The 12833-nt window shown below is 38.9% G+C and overlaps 1 protein-coding gene across 2 annotated transcripts in view; it reads right to left on the reverse strand.

The window, feature by feature from the left end:
* lztr1 (leucine zipper like post translational regulator 1) overlaps positions 1–12833 on the reverse strand; it is an 87470-nt gene that overhangs the window by 21610 nt on the left and 53027 nt on the right. The window contains exons 12-15 of one of the 2 annotated variants that reach the window (XM_069933734.1): positions 11473–11565; positions 10993–11088; positions 9622–9787; positions 2248–2417 (exon numbers count right to left, since the gene is read on the reverse strand). In XM_069933734.1, the coding sequence (XP_069789835.1) occupies positions 2248–2417; positions 9622–9787; positions 10993–11088; positions 11473–11565 (525 nt within the window). The remainder of the gene's footprint in view (positions 1–2247; positions 2418–9621; positions 9788–10992; positions 11089–11472; positions 11566–12833) is intronic. The other variant, XM_069933735.1, reaches the window with a different exon arrangement.

Genomic DNA, 12833 nt, shown 5'->3' on the forward strand with positions numbered 1-12833 from the left:
TCAGCATCTGTAATGTTGGCCAAGGGGAAAAACCTTGTCCGTAATTTTTGTGCAGGGTTCAAGGCCTCCATCTTCTTTGTCCCCCAGTCAGCCAAAGGCTGTAAAGGCACTTTGAAAGCAATTTTGAATCTGACCAGCAATGACAGTCTTTCCTGAGAGGTGGCTCCCAAGGTACGAATCTTTATAATTGGAAACAGTGAGGGGGGTGGAGTAGATTGGCCTCTGGTTTGCAGATATTGAGAGACCTGGATGGTCAAAAAGAAAAATTAGCTAGGATAATAAAAATGACTCCCTTAATCTTCTTTGAAATAGTGCCAGGATATGATATCTACTTAAGACTGCCATGCCCCCTGAAACTTCAGTTGCTAACTGGTGCTGGTCTTCAGAGTGGAACTTGAGTCCACATTCTTCTGTACCAACCATGCCAATTAAGCTAAAATGAATCCGCTCTGCTCATGAAAAGGGTAACTAATGGAATTTAGCTGTTGCAATGACAATGAAACCATCTGGAAATCCGTAAGGTATTCAAGGCTCCTCCATATTAGGGAGTTGTAGGAGTTGAGCATCAGTGGAAGAAAGCATGGTGGCAGGGTTAGCTACTGCTACAGTGCCGGCGGCCTGCATCCGAATCCAGCGTTGCCTGTAAGAACCTTGTATGCTTTTCCCGTTTCCGTGTGGGTTTTCCCCGGGAGCTCCAGTTTCCTACCACCCTCCAAAACGCGCGGGGTTGTAGGTTAATGGGGTTTAAATGGCCAGAATCGGCTTCTACCGTGCTCTAAATAATATTTTAAAGTATTTTGGGCCAGAGTGTTTCATCAAGACTGGGTTCCTCAAATAGGTTGTTTATTGCTTATGTATTTCTCCAGTGTAAATACCTATAGTGTTAACATGGAGCAAGTTCAAGAAAAATAGCATGATAGTCAATTACGTTAAAAACAATGTTGACTGCAGAGTGAAGTAGGAAAGTGCACAACTTGTACAAATCCACTGGAAACAAGAGAACCATCAGTGATGAAGGGAAAATAATAGGGTAATTAAAAGCCTCATCACTGGGACAAGGACATTTATGGAGAGAGTGAAATTAATAATAAATAAAAACACAAAGCTGTACTTTGGGGTTAAGGGAACAGTGGCCAGTTGGTCATCATAGAAGGTCATAGAAAAATGTACAAGCAAGCAGTCCAAGACAGTGAGAGAGATCCTTCAAGGAAATAAACAAAACCTTCATCTTTAGGAATTGCATTTTTTTTTAAATGGAGGCAACTTAATAAATCTGTTGTACTTTGTCACTAAATCTGTACTCAGAGGCTTGTTGCAGCTGTAAACATCCCTTCCATTAAATTAGAAACAAAAGTTTGAAAATAAATTTAAAATGCAGAATCTTACACAAACTTGAGGGATCAGTGAGTTTACAAAAAAAAACTTCCTGTTGTTCACAATATTCTCCCTTCAATGTATCGCAAAGCTGTAACAGGAAGCCTAATAGATTTAGAACAGTGGTTTTCAAACTGCCCCCTTAACTCACATTCCAACTTAAGTAATCCCTATGCCATAAGTGCTCTGTGATTAGTAAGAGATTGCTTATGGTGGGATGTGGGTGGGAAGGGAAGGTTGAGAACCCAATTGTTACTGAAATGTGAGAAAAATTGTCATTGGTCCATTTCCTTTGGAGTTATGAAACCGTGCACAAAACGAGTCAATTACGGACGATTAAAACAGTGGTTTTCAAACTTTTTTTTTCCCATCCACATCCCACCTTAAACAATCCCTTACTAATCACAGAGCACTAATGGCACAGGGATTACTTAAGGCAGGATGTGAGTTTAGGGGGGGGGGAGAAAGTTTGAAAACCACTGATTTAAATGATGTAACAAACCATAATTGTTTTATAAACCTAATGGCCCCCAAGAACCAACTGGTTATGCTTGTATTGCAATTATATCAGATTAAAAAAAGCATATTTTAAGAATTTTTTTTAAAGTTTCAGGTCTTTGTCTTATTTGCATATCCCAATTTATATTTTCCACGAAATGTTTGGTACTGTGTAAGCATTATGAATCTTAGTTGATTTGCAGTGCAGCCAACAAAATCACTGTTGTTCGGCTTTAAAGGATCCCCTTGAACCAACAATAACCAGACCTTTCTAATAAGTGGCGACTGACCTCAGGATCCAGGCTATTTCAAATGGCACGCAACTCTTCATGAAAAGTCATGTGATTGTTTTATCCTCATTTCACATATGCCTACCTTTAGCTGGTCCAACTGCAATTTGTTGGCATTCTCGCACACAGTGAGTACATTCTGAAGGACCACTGAAGCCTCGATGTATTGCAAGCAGAGCTGCTCCAGTCGAGCCAGGTGGAAGCTCAGGGCAAGCTTGTACACATCCATTATCAATAAGACGTCTTGTACATGACCTACAAGGTGATGGTATAAATGGTTTTGTCACGATTGTCCTGTTTAAAGCAGGTGCTGGTGATCAATACATAGTCTATGGCCCCAGGGCTTTTTTTAAGTCATAAAAATATGTAAGGTAGAACAAAATAACTAGTCACTACCAATGCTGCTCATATTGATAAAACAGAACATTCATCCAATTATTAACTTACTACTCAAATTATCAGGTATAAAGGATGAAAACAAGTCATGTGTGTCGTCTTCTGTAAAATGATGTGGTGTGACTGGCAGAAGACATACAGTAGCTATTCAGCCCATCAAGTCTTCCCTGCCATTTAATCATTTCTCTACTCAACTCCACTGTCTGGCCTTCTCCCCTTATCCTTTGATGTCCTGACAAATCAAGAACTTATAAATCTCTGCTTTAAATACCCTCAATGACCTGGCAGCCTCCACAATCATGTGTAGCAACAAATTCCACAGAAATTCCTCCGTATCTCTGTTTTCAGTGGACTCCTTTTGAACCTGCAATTGTGGCCTCTTGTCCTAGACTCTTCCACCATGGGAAACAACCCTTCTACATCTACTCTGTCCATGCCTTTCAACCTTTGAAATGTTTCAATGAGATCCCCCTCATTCTCCTAAATTCCAACGTACATAAGTCACGAGCTGTCAAACGTTCCTCATATGATAACCCTTTCATTCCCAGAATCATCCTCGTGAACTTCCTTTGAATCATCTCCAACTTCAGCATACCTTTTCTTAAATGAGGAGTCTAAAACTGCTCGCAATATTCTATGAAGTCTCACCAGTGCCTTATAAAGCCTCAAAATTACATCTTGGTCTTATATTCTATTCCTCTTGAAATAATGCATTTGCCTTTCTCACCACCACTTCAACCTGCAAGTTTACCTTCAGCTTTCCTCCATGAGGACTCCCAGGTCCCTTTGCATCTGGGTATTTAAAATGTTCTCCCCATTTACAAAAATTGTCTGCCTGTTTATTTTTTTTCTATCAAAGTGCATGATCATACACTTTCTGAGATATTTCATTTGCCACATTTCTCTCCATTCTCCTAAGTCCTCCTACAGCCTCTGTATTTCTTCTACACGATCTGCTCCTCCATCTTCCTTCATAAAATCTGCAAACTTGGATACAAAGCCATCCATTCCATAATCCAAATCATTAATCTACAACATAAAACTAAGCGGCCCCACCACTGACCCCTTTGGAACACTACTAGCAGCCAAACAGAATATGATCCCTGAATATGCTTCCTGTCAATCAGCCAATATTCTACTCACACTGTTTCCTGTTATATCATGGGCTCTTATCTTTTTAAGTATCCTCATGTGTGAGGCCTTGTTAAATCCCTTCTGAAAATCCAAATACAGAACACCCACTGCATCTTCCTTGTTCAGACTGCTTGTCACTTCCTCAAAGAATTCCAAAAGGTTTGTCAAGCAAGATTTTTCCTTCAGAAAACTATGCTGGCTTTGGCCTATCCTGACATGTGCCTTCAAGTACTCTGTAACCTCATGTTTTACCATCAACTCCAACATCTTCCCAACTACTGACAGCAGGCTAACCGGTCTAGAATTTCCTTTTTACTCCCTTCTCCTCTCTTGAATAGAGGGTGACATTTGTGATTTTCCAGCCTTCCGAGACCATGCCAGAATCTATTAATTCCTGAAAGATCATTACTAATCCCTCCACAATCTCTACCCAGAGATTCAGAACCCAGAGGGTGAAATCCATCTGGTCTGGGAGATTTATCCACCCCCAGACCATTCAGCTTTCTGAGCACCTTATCTCCTGAAATAGTAACTGCATTCATTCCCTTCCCTGATGCCCTTCGACACCTGTCATGCTGCTAATGTCTTCCACAGTGAAGACCGAGGCCAAATACTCATTTAGCTCCTCTGCCATCTCCTCGCCTCCCATTATTATTTCTCCAGCATCATCTTCTAATGGTCCTATATCTACTCTCTTTTATTCTTCATATTCTTGAAGTTTTTGTATCTTTGATATTATCTGCTACTGTACTTTCAGACTCTATCTTTTCCTTTCTTATGAAAATTTTTTAGTCACTTTCTTTAATTTAAAAAAAAACTTCTCAATCCTCTATCTCCCCACTAACCTTTGCTTCCACATATGCCATCTCTTTTGCTTTCATGTTCACTTTGACCCCTAAAAAGGAAAAAGGCATCCAACTGTTAATTACCATCTGTCAGTCTCAACTGTTGGGAGTGTGCATGTGTCAAGAATAAGAACTGCTTTATCTGCCGTGTTTCCACATGAATATTGCCAGACAACACTTAAAATCTAAACAGAAAGTAACTGGCACGTACATCTAGAGCGTGGTTCTCAACCTTTTTCTTTCCACATACATCCCACTTAAAGTAATCCCTACGCCATCGGTGCTCTGTGATTAGGAAGGGATTGCTTAAGGTGGGATGTGAGTGGGAAGGGAAGGTTGAGAACCACTGCTCTAGACCCAATTGTAACTGAAATATTTTGCTGGAGAAAAATTGTCACTGGCCCATTTCCTTTGGAGTTATGAAACCGTGCACATAACGAGTCAATTAGGGACAATTAAAACAGTGGTTTTCAAACTTTTTGTTTCCACTCACATTCCACCTTAAGCAATCTCTTACTAGAACCACTGATCTACAGGGAAGCTGCTATTAGCTGAAACTGAAGTGAACCTCCGCTGAGGAGTTGCTTTGGGCATCTGCGCACAATTTGTTCATAACTTGATGAAGGGCTCAAGCCCTTCACATTGGTTACAAATCTTTATCTTTGCTACATAAAGGACACTGTTTGACCTGCTGAGCTTCTCCAGTGTTAAGTTTTTTATTTTTGTTTACACTGTTGACTGGCTGAGTTACTCCAGCATTGTGTTTTTACTTCCTCTGAGGTGTTCAGGCAGGTTTAGGAGAGAATGGGATGGGGTAAAACAAAAAAAAATCAATAATGACTCACAGGATTCATACTCCATAATATTTGCTTCATTTTATTTAAGCAGAACAGAATTCAAAACTTTGCAGTGCTGGAAAGGTGTTGAATAGTGGTTGACTGAAAGAAGGAAACTATAATGCTATGAATTTAAATATTCTCAGCTCAGACCTTCAAATGTGGAATTACTTAAAATAAGCAAACACCATCCAGAACACAACCATAGGAATGTTCTTAACCCTGCAGAAATGCCATTTCAGTTATCCACTATCCAATATCATTACATCCATGTAAGATTTTGAATTCTGTTCTGCTTCAGTAAGATAAATTGAAATATTTTGGAGAATTACTGTATTTTCATTCATATAATGCACACACGCAGAAAATCTTTCTTTCTTTCTTTGGCTTGGCTTCGCGGACGAAGATTTATGGAGGGGTGTGTCCACGTCTGCTGCAGGCTCGTTGGTGACTGACAAGTCCGATGCGGGACAGGCAGGCACGGTTGCAGCGGTTGCAAGCGAAAATTGGTTGGTTGGGGTTGGGTGTTGGGTTTTTCCTCCTTTGTCTTTTGTCAGTGAGGTGGGTTCTGCGGTCTTCTTCAAAGGAGGTTGCTGCCCGCCGAATTGTGAGGCGCCAAGATGCACGGTTGGAGGCGAGATCAGCCCACTGGCGGTGGTCAATGTGGCAGGCACCAAGAGATTTCTTTAAGCAGTCCTTGTACCTCTTCTTTGGTGCACCTCTGTCTCGGTGGCCAGTGGAGAGCTCGCCATATAACACGATCTTGGGAAGGTGATGGTCCTCCATTCTGGAGACATGACCCACCCAGCGCAATTGGGTCTTCAGCAGCATGGATTCGATGCTTGCGGACTCTGCCAGCTCGAGTACTTCGATGTTGGTGATGAAGTCATTCCAATGAATGTTGAGGATGGAGCGGAGACAGCGCTGATGGAAGCGTTCTAGGAGCCGTAGGTGATGCCAGTAGAGGACCCATGATTCAGAGCCGAACAGGAGTGTGGGTATTACAACGGCTCTGTACACGCTGATCTTTGTGTGTTTCTTCAGGTGGTTGTTTTTCCAGACTCTTTTGTGTAGTCTTCCAAAGGCGCTATTTGCCTTGGCGAGTCTGTTGTCTATCTCTTTGTCGATCCTTGCATCAGATGAAATGGTGCAGCCGAGGTAGGTAAACTGGTTGACCGTTTTGAGTTCAGTGTGCCCGATGGAGATGTGGGGGGGCTGGTAGTCATGGTGGGGAGCTGGCTGATGGAGGACCTCAGTTTTCTTCAGGCTGACTTCCAGGCCAAACATTTTGGCAGTTTCCGCAAAACAGGACATCATGCGCTGGAGAGCTGGCTCTGAATGGGCAACTAAAGCGGCATCGTCTGCAAAGAGGAGTTCACGGACAAGTTGCTCTTGTGTCTTGGTGTGAGCTTGCAGGCGCCTCAGATTGAAGAGACTGCCATCCGTGCGGACACTGTACTATCTTCTTCAGCATGATGCTGAAACACGCAGAAAATCATAAATTGTGTAAAAACATTTTTGTATAGCGCACACATATACTGTGCAGGTGTAGTATTCTACTCTCTGACTGACAAGAACAATTTAGATTTACTTGGGACATGAGACAAAGTACATTCCATTGTCCCACTATTTGTCTCATTTAATCTCCCACAATTAACTTCCCCCAGAGGTGTCAATCACCATTATATAGATGATATCTTCCTGCAACACATGAACAAGCTTTGGAGAGGAATAAATTAAATAGATCAAAGACAGGCTTCAACCTAGGGGATTACGGTTGCCGCATTTTTGAAATTATTATGAAGCAGCCCAATTTAAATTTATTAGCTCATTGTTGGATTTGGAACGGCCCCCTAGTTGGGCCAAAATTGAGATGGCAAATATTTATGAATTTGAAATACATCAATTTTTGTTTAGATGGAATGTAAATTTGTTACAGCAATATAATGTGCCTATATTAAAACATTTAATGAAATTATGGACGAAGAAAAAGAAATTGATAGGTTCTAGTGGTGAATTGTCGGCTTTGACTCCATTGTATAATAATCAACTTATTCCTTTTTCAATACATAATCGGAGTTTATTACACTGGAGATTAAAAGGTGTGGAAAATTTGGGAGATTGTTTTAAAGATGGTAAATTTTTATCTTTTGATCAGATGAGGGATAGTTATGGTATTGATAAGAATTCTTTGTTTCTTTATTATCAAATTCGATCTTTGGTAAAGCATGTGTTTGGTAGAGATATGATTTTACCTGAAATGACTAAATTTGAGACTTTTCTTATGAAGGTACCAGAGAAGGGTTATATTTCAGTTATGTATCAAATATTACAGGATGGTATGGATAAAAAGGGTTGGGATAAATCTAAAGGTAAATGGGAAGTGGAGATTGGTTTTATTTTTTCCGAGGATGATTGGTCAGATATTTGTTATGATAGTGTAACTAAACTGATAAATGCACGCTATGCAATGATTAATTATAATTTTTTACATCAACTATACTTAACACCTGAAAAACTAAAAAAATGTTTTTTTATGACTCAGATTTGTGTTTTAGATGTGGTAACGCGGTTGGAACTTTTTTTCATATGGTTTGGCCATGTATAAATATACAATCTTTTTGGAAAAAAATTCAATTGTTTTTAGAATACCTGTATAAGATTAAAATACCTTTAGACCCAACGGTATTTTTATTGGGTAGTTTGCAGCCTTTGAAAGGTCTGGAATTAGATAAATTTCAACTTGCTTTTGTATATTTAGCATTATCTGTAGCGAAAAAATGTATTGCTAGTACGTGGAAGGATATGAGTATGATTGATATTAATAGGTGGCATAATGAGATGAAATAGTGTTTAATAATGGAAAAAATTACATATGTTTCACATGATAATTATAATTTTTTTCTTCATGTGGTTGTTATATTCAGAATATTTACATTTTGATTTACATTGATTAGATTTTAATAAGTATGCTTCATTTTTCTTTATTTCTTTTTTTTCTCTCTTTTTTTTTCATGGCTCTCCTTAGGAGAGTTGGCTGAAGGGGGAGGGGGTTTTTTTTTTCTCTCTTTTTTTCTTTTATGTAAAATATAATGTTCATGTCTAGTTTATTGTTATATATGTTACTTATTACCTGTATCTTGATCGAATAAATAAAGTTTGGAAAAAAAAAAGACAGGCTTCAGAGTTAGGCAGGATTTTAATTCTGTCATGATTTAAAAAGCCTTTCTTTAAAGACCATCTTGTTAAAAATAGTGTGCAATTGAGAATTTTATGGTTTGATTAGATGTAATGAGGATGATTAAACTGATGCCATAGGGCAGAATCATCCTAATATTGTCTCAGATCAGAGGCACTTGATAATATTAATCTCCTCCCTCAGGGCACGGGTTTGGGCAATTAACATTGATAAGATGCAGTACCTTAGCCAGAGTGTTCTGTTTCTCAGAATACCATGGCACTCAGGTATTCCCAAAATCAAAATTTCCCATACCTGTTATAAATTGTGTAGGTTCTTTCAATGCCACTATTACATTCCACACTCACTATAAATTCCTGGTGCATCTTTCCCACGACCCCTATAACGTAGAGTGCGCACACACATATAGCTAGCGCTCAGGGGGCAGGGGGTAATTGGTTTGTAAAAAAAACGCATATATCACACACATTATATGTGTGTCATTCTTTTTTCAAACCCACCTTCTCCTAAACCTGCCCAAATGTGCCAAAGGAAATCAACTTCAATTCAGCAAATAGCAGCTTCCCTGTATTATGTGGGTGGTCAGTTTTCTGTTTAGCTTTTAAGCATGGCTGGCTATTCCAATGTGAAAGTACTACAGATAAAACAGTTCCAATTTTGACACGCACATACTCTTAACATTTGAGACTGACAGATGGTAATTAACAGTGGGAATGTTGGCTGCATTTTACATTACGAGCCCACAAGGGGCTGCCTTGTCACACTACATTAGTTTAAGCAAGATAACACGGTAGAAGTCAAATCAACATGATCCACATGACATTATTCCCCCATCAGATTTCACCAGCATCATTGCTTGAGATAACAAAATACATCCATAAAGAGCATGTGTGGGTGGAGGCTGAGAGAAGCAATTCTGTGGGTTAAACGAACTTGGAATGCCAGAGTTTAGAAAGAGAGAAGCAATTTGAAATCATGCCATGCTGATTTCCACCCCCCACCAAAGTGTATAAGAGTGTTTATTTATCAGCGAAATATAGGAACTTTACCTTTCCGTGGGTACTTAATTTTGTCCGTGTACAGAAACTGCATCAATATCTCAAACGGCTGCGCCTCTGCTTCACGGATCACGACCTCCAGTTGAAGTAAGGAACCCGTCATCTTCGGGTTCGTCTCTGCTGTTTCTGCCTCAACACCAATCTCCTGTTTGGTTTTCTAAAAGCCAGGAAGGACATGAATTTAGGGAGAAAATATCAAGATTAATGCCAAATTAATGACAATAGGAAAAAAAAACTGGTCATCTGTTATTTGACATCAAGATATATCTACAAATATTGTTAATATTACTTCGATAAAACATCAAGGAATATATATGGAAGAGTGTGATTAAAGGATAATTGAAAAAGTGAACCTAGTAGTGAAAATGTTGTAGCTCTACAGAGTAACAATAAAAAATATACGATCTCAGTGGCTGGGTTGACAAATTGTTGAACAAACTGGTCTACCAAGTACAGGTAGTCCTCAACTTACCACCGTAATTGCGACCGAAGGATTGGTCATAACTCGGATTGGTTGTAAATCGGGTTTGCATGTCTTAACGAGATATTATAGCAATTTTTCAAAAAGATTTTCAACAAATGAACCTTTAATGAAGAATCTCAGTATATGTACAGTACTTTTTAAAATCTTGATTCTATGTGCAGGTGGACGTAACTCACATAGGTCGTAAGTTGAGGACGGCCTGTAATGTATAATGGGCTCAGTGATTCAACAGCCATTTTTTTTGTACAAACACCAGCAACCTATTTTTAAAAATTATTTCCCAATGATTTCACTGTTACCCAGAAGTCAACACATCACACCTTTTGTAGACGACACTTTCCTTATTCTAATATCTTAATTTCAAAGTATCATCTTCCGAATTTATCATCTCCCAAATTTAGAGCTCTTTAATCCAATAAATCAAACTCTGTGGCTGTTATTTTATGTAGTTTTAATTTGTTGATAGAACAGATAAACATTTTGCAGAGCTTCGCAACAAGACTTTCATAACGGTGAATAACAAAGCAGTTACTGAATAAAGATAGTCCTTTGGACTCTATTTACTCAAAAGTTGTCATAACAAAAGCAATAGCTAAAGATTGCTCTAAAATACAAAGATATACAAGATACAAAACTTAAAGAAAAATTTCTCATGCTAACGCTTCCTTCACATCTTGTAGAATGAGAGGCAAGCCATTAGCCTTAAAGGGATAGGCACAAAATTAACTAAGATAAAAAACACAAAGTTTTAACCTTTACACCCTTGTAACTTTTTCAAATGTTTAGACTGAAGCAACAAGACTGACTGGCTCTGCACAGTGAAGACTGTGGGCTCTCAGCAGTGCTGGAGCACATTAATTCACTCACAGATTACCCACCTGCTTCAGCCAATCTCTCGCCTGGGCAATCTTCTTCCTTAACCATTTGCTTCGAGCTGTGACAACTGCTATATGCCCTTTAACATGCTCTTCTTTCTGGCAGATGATCAATTTAGTGGCAATTAATATTCAACCTTTGGACAAATTATCAACTTGGGTAAAGGAAGTCTGAATGATAACGAATCACATTGTCTCTTATTAATGAACGAGTAAATTATCCCAGAATATGTATGCATATTTATTTTTTATTATATCTTTATGTATATGGGTGATTATTATGTGCTGCACATGTGTATGTGTGTACACCATGGTCCAGAGAAATGTGGCTTTGTCAGATGATAACAACTGAATTTGAACCATCCAACTACTCATAATCCGATTGTGCTGCAGTGTTGAGGACAAGATTCTCACATTGCCACATGTAAGATCTACTATATTAATGAAATTACAACAATGCAGGATTACTGGCTAAGCTCTTACCTCTCCCAGGATGAACTCTACGTCACAGAACTGCCTGTTCTCCCACAGCCTCCCATAATCTTCATGTAAAGTACACTTGGGATAGCAGGAAAACTGGAATTGAAAGGCAGACACAAGTATGCATTGTGTGATGCGACACGCAGACAACACATAGAAAAGGACTAACTGGCCTTATTAGCCCATGTTGTGTTTGCATTTTAACCCTTTTGTCACCAGCCATTTTTAACCTTTCATTATACATACTCCAGATTGGACTACAGTATGAACACCAGTATGAATCAGCTGGTGGGTGGGTATACAATCAGTCTCAGAAAACCGGGACACTAGAGTATATGAGCTTATTGGTGATCCTTGAAAAATGGGACATTGAGACCAAAGGGTTAAATGTTTTCTTTCATTCCAAGTATTGCATCTCAGCTTTTCAAATTATCTTTCTACTCTCTTTTCTACTCCTTCAGTCACCATATTAAAAAGCACTGATCTTTTCAACTCCATCACGAGTTTCTAATTATATCATCAACAAAATTTTATGGTCCTTTTTTCCCCTCAAATGGGAACATTCTTTCTATATTTACTCTGTCCATCTATTTATAATTTCCAAAATATCTATTTATTCTCCCTGTTTTAACTTTCTCACGAGCTCTAATCACTCAGTTTTGGCAGCCTGAAAATTTCTCCTTCCCCTCCCACACTGCCGGATCAGCTACTTCCAGCATTTTCTGTGTGGTGCCCCAAATCTGTTTGATGTTTATGGGGACCTGTACTCCAAATCATAAAGCCAAACAATTAGAGATGCAATAAATCTGAAATAAAAAATAGAAAATGGTAAAACAACATATTGTCCAGCTGCTATTAAAAAGACCTCACAGCCCTCTCTCAGCCGACATCAATCTAACCCACCTGCAGTCTCCAAACTTCTTGTTTATTCTCTCCACCCTCCCCAATCTGTGACTTGAAACAAAACTGTTTATGAACTTTCCATTTCTGAGCAAAATTTGCCATGCTAACTCTGTTTCTCTCTCCATAGCTGATGCATGAAAATTGCTAAGTTTTTCCATTATATTTATGTTGTGAATTGATCGTTGTCTTTGAAAAAAAATGCGGATGATACTAAAATAGGTGGAATTGTGGATAATGAAGAAGGATTTCAAAGATTGCAGAGGGATTTGGATTGCTTAGAAGGGCGGGCTGAAAGATGGCAGATGGAGTTTATTGATGAGAAATGTGAAGTGCTTCATTTTGGAAGGAATAATCAAAATAGGACATACGTAGTAAATGGGAGGACAGTGAGGAATGCAGTGGAGCAGAAAGATCTAGGAATAACGGTGCATCATTCCCTGAAGGTAGAATCTCATGTAGAT

The sequence above is a fragment of the Narcine bancroftii genome, chromosome 4, assembly GCF_036971445.1.
Source record: "Narcine bancroftii isolate sNarBan1 chromosome 4, sNarBan1.hap1, whole genome shotgun sequence".
In the NCBI taxonomy this organism is placed as follows: Eukaryota; Metazoa; Chordata; class Chondrichthyes; order Torpediniformes; family Narcinidae; genus Narcine; species Narcine bancroftii.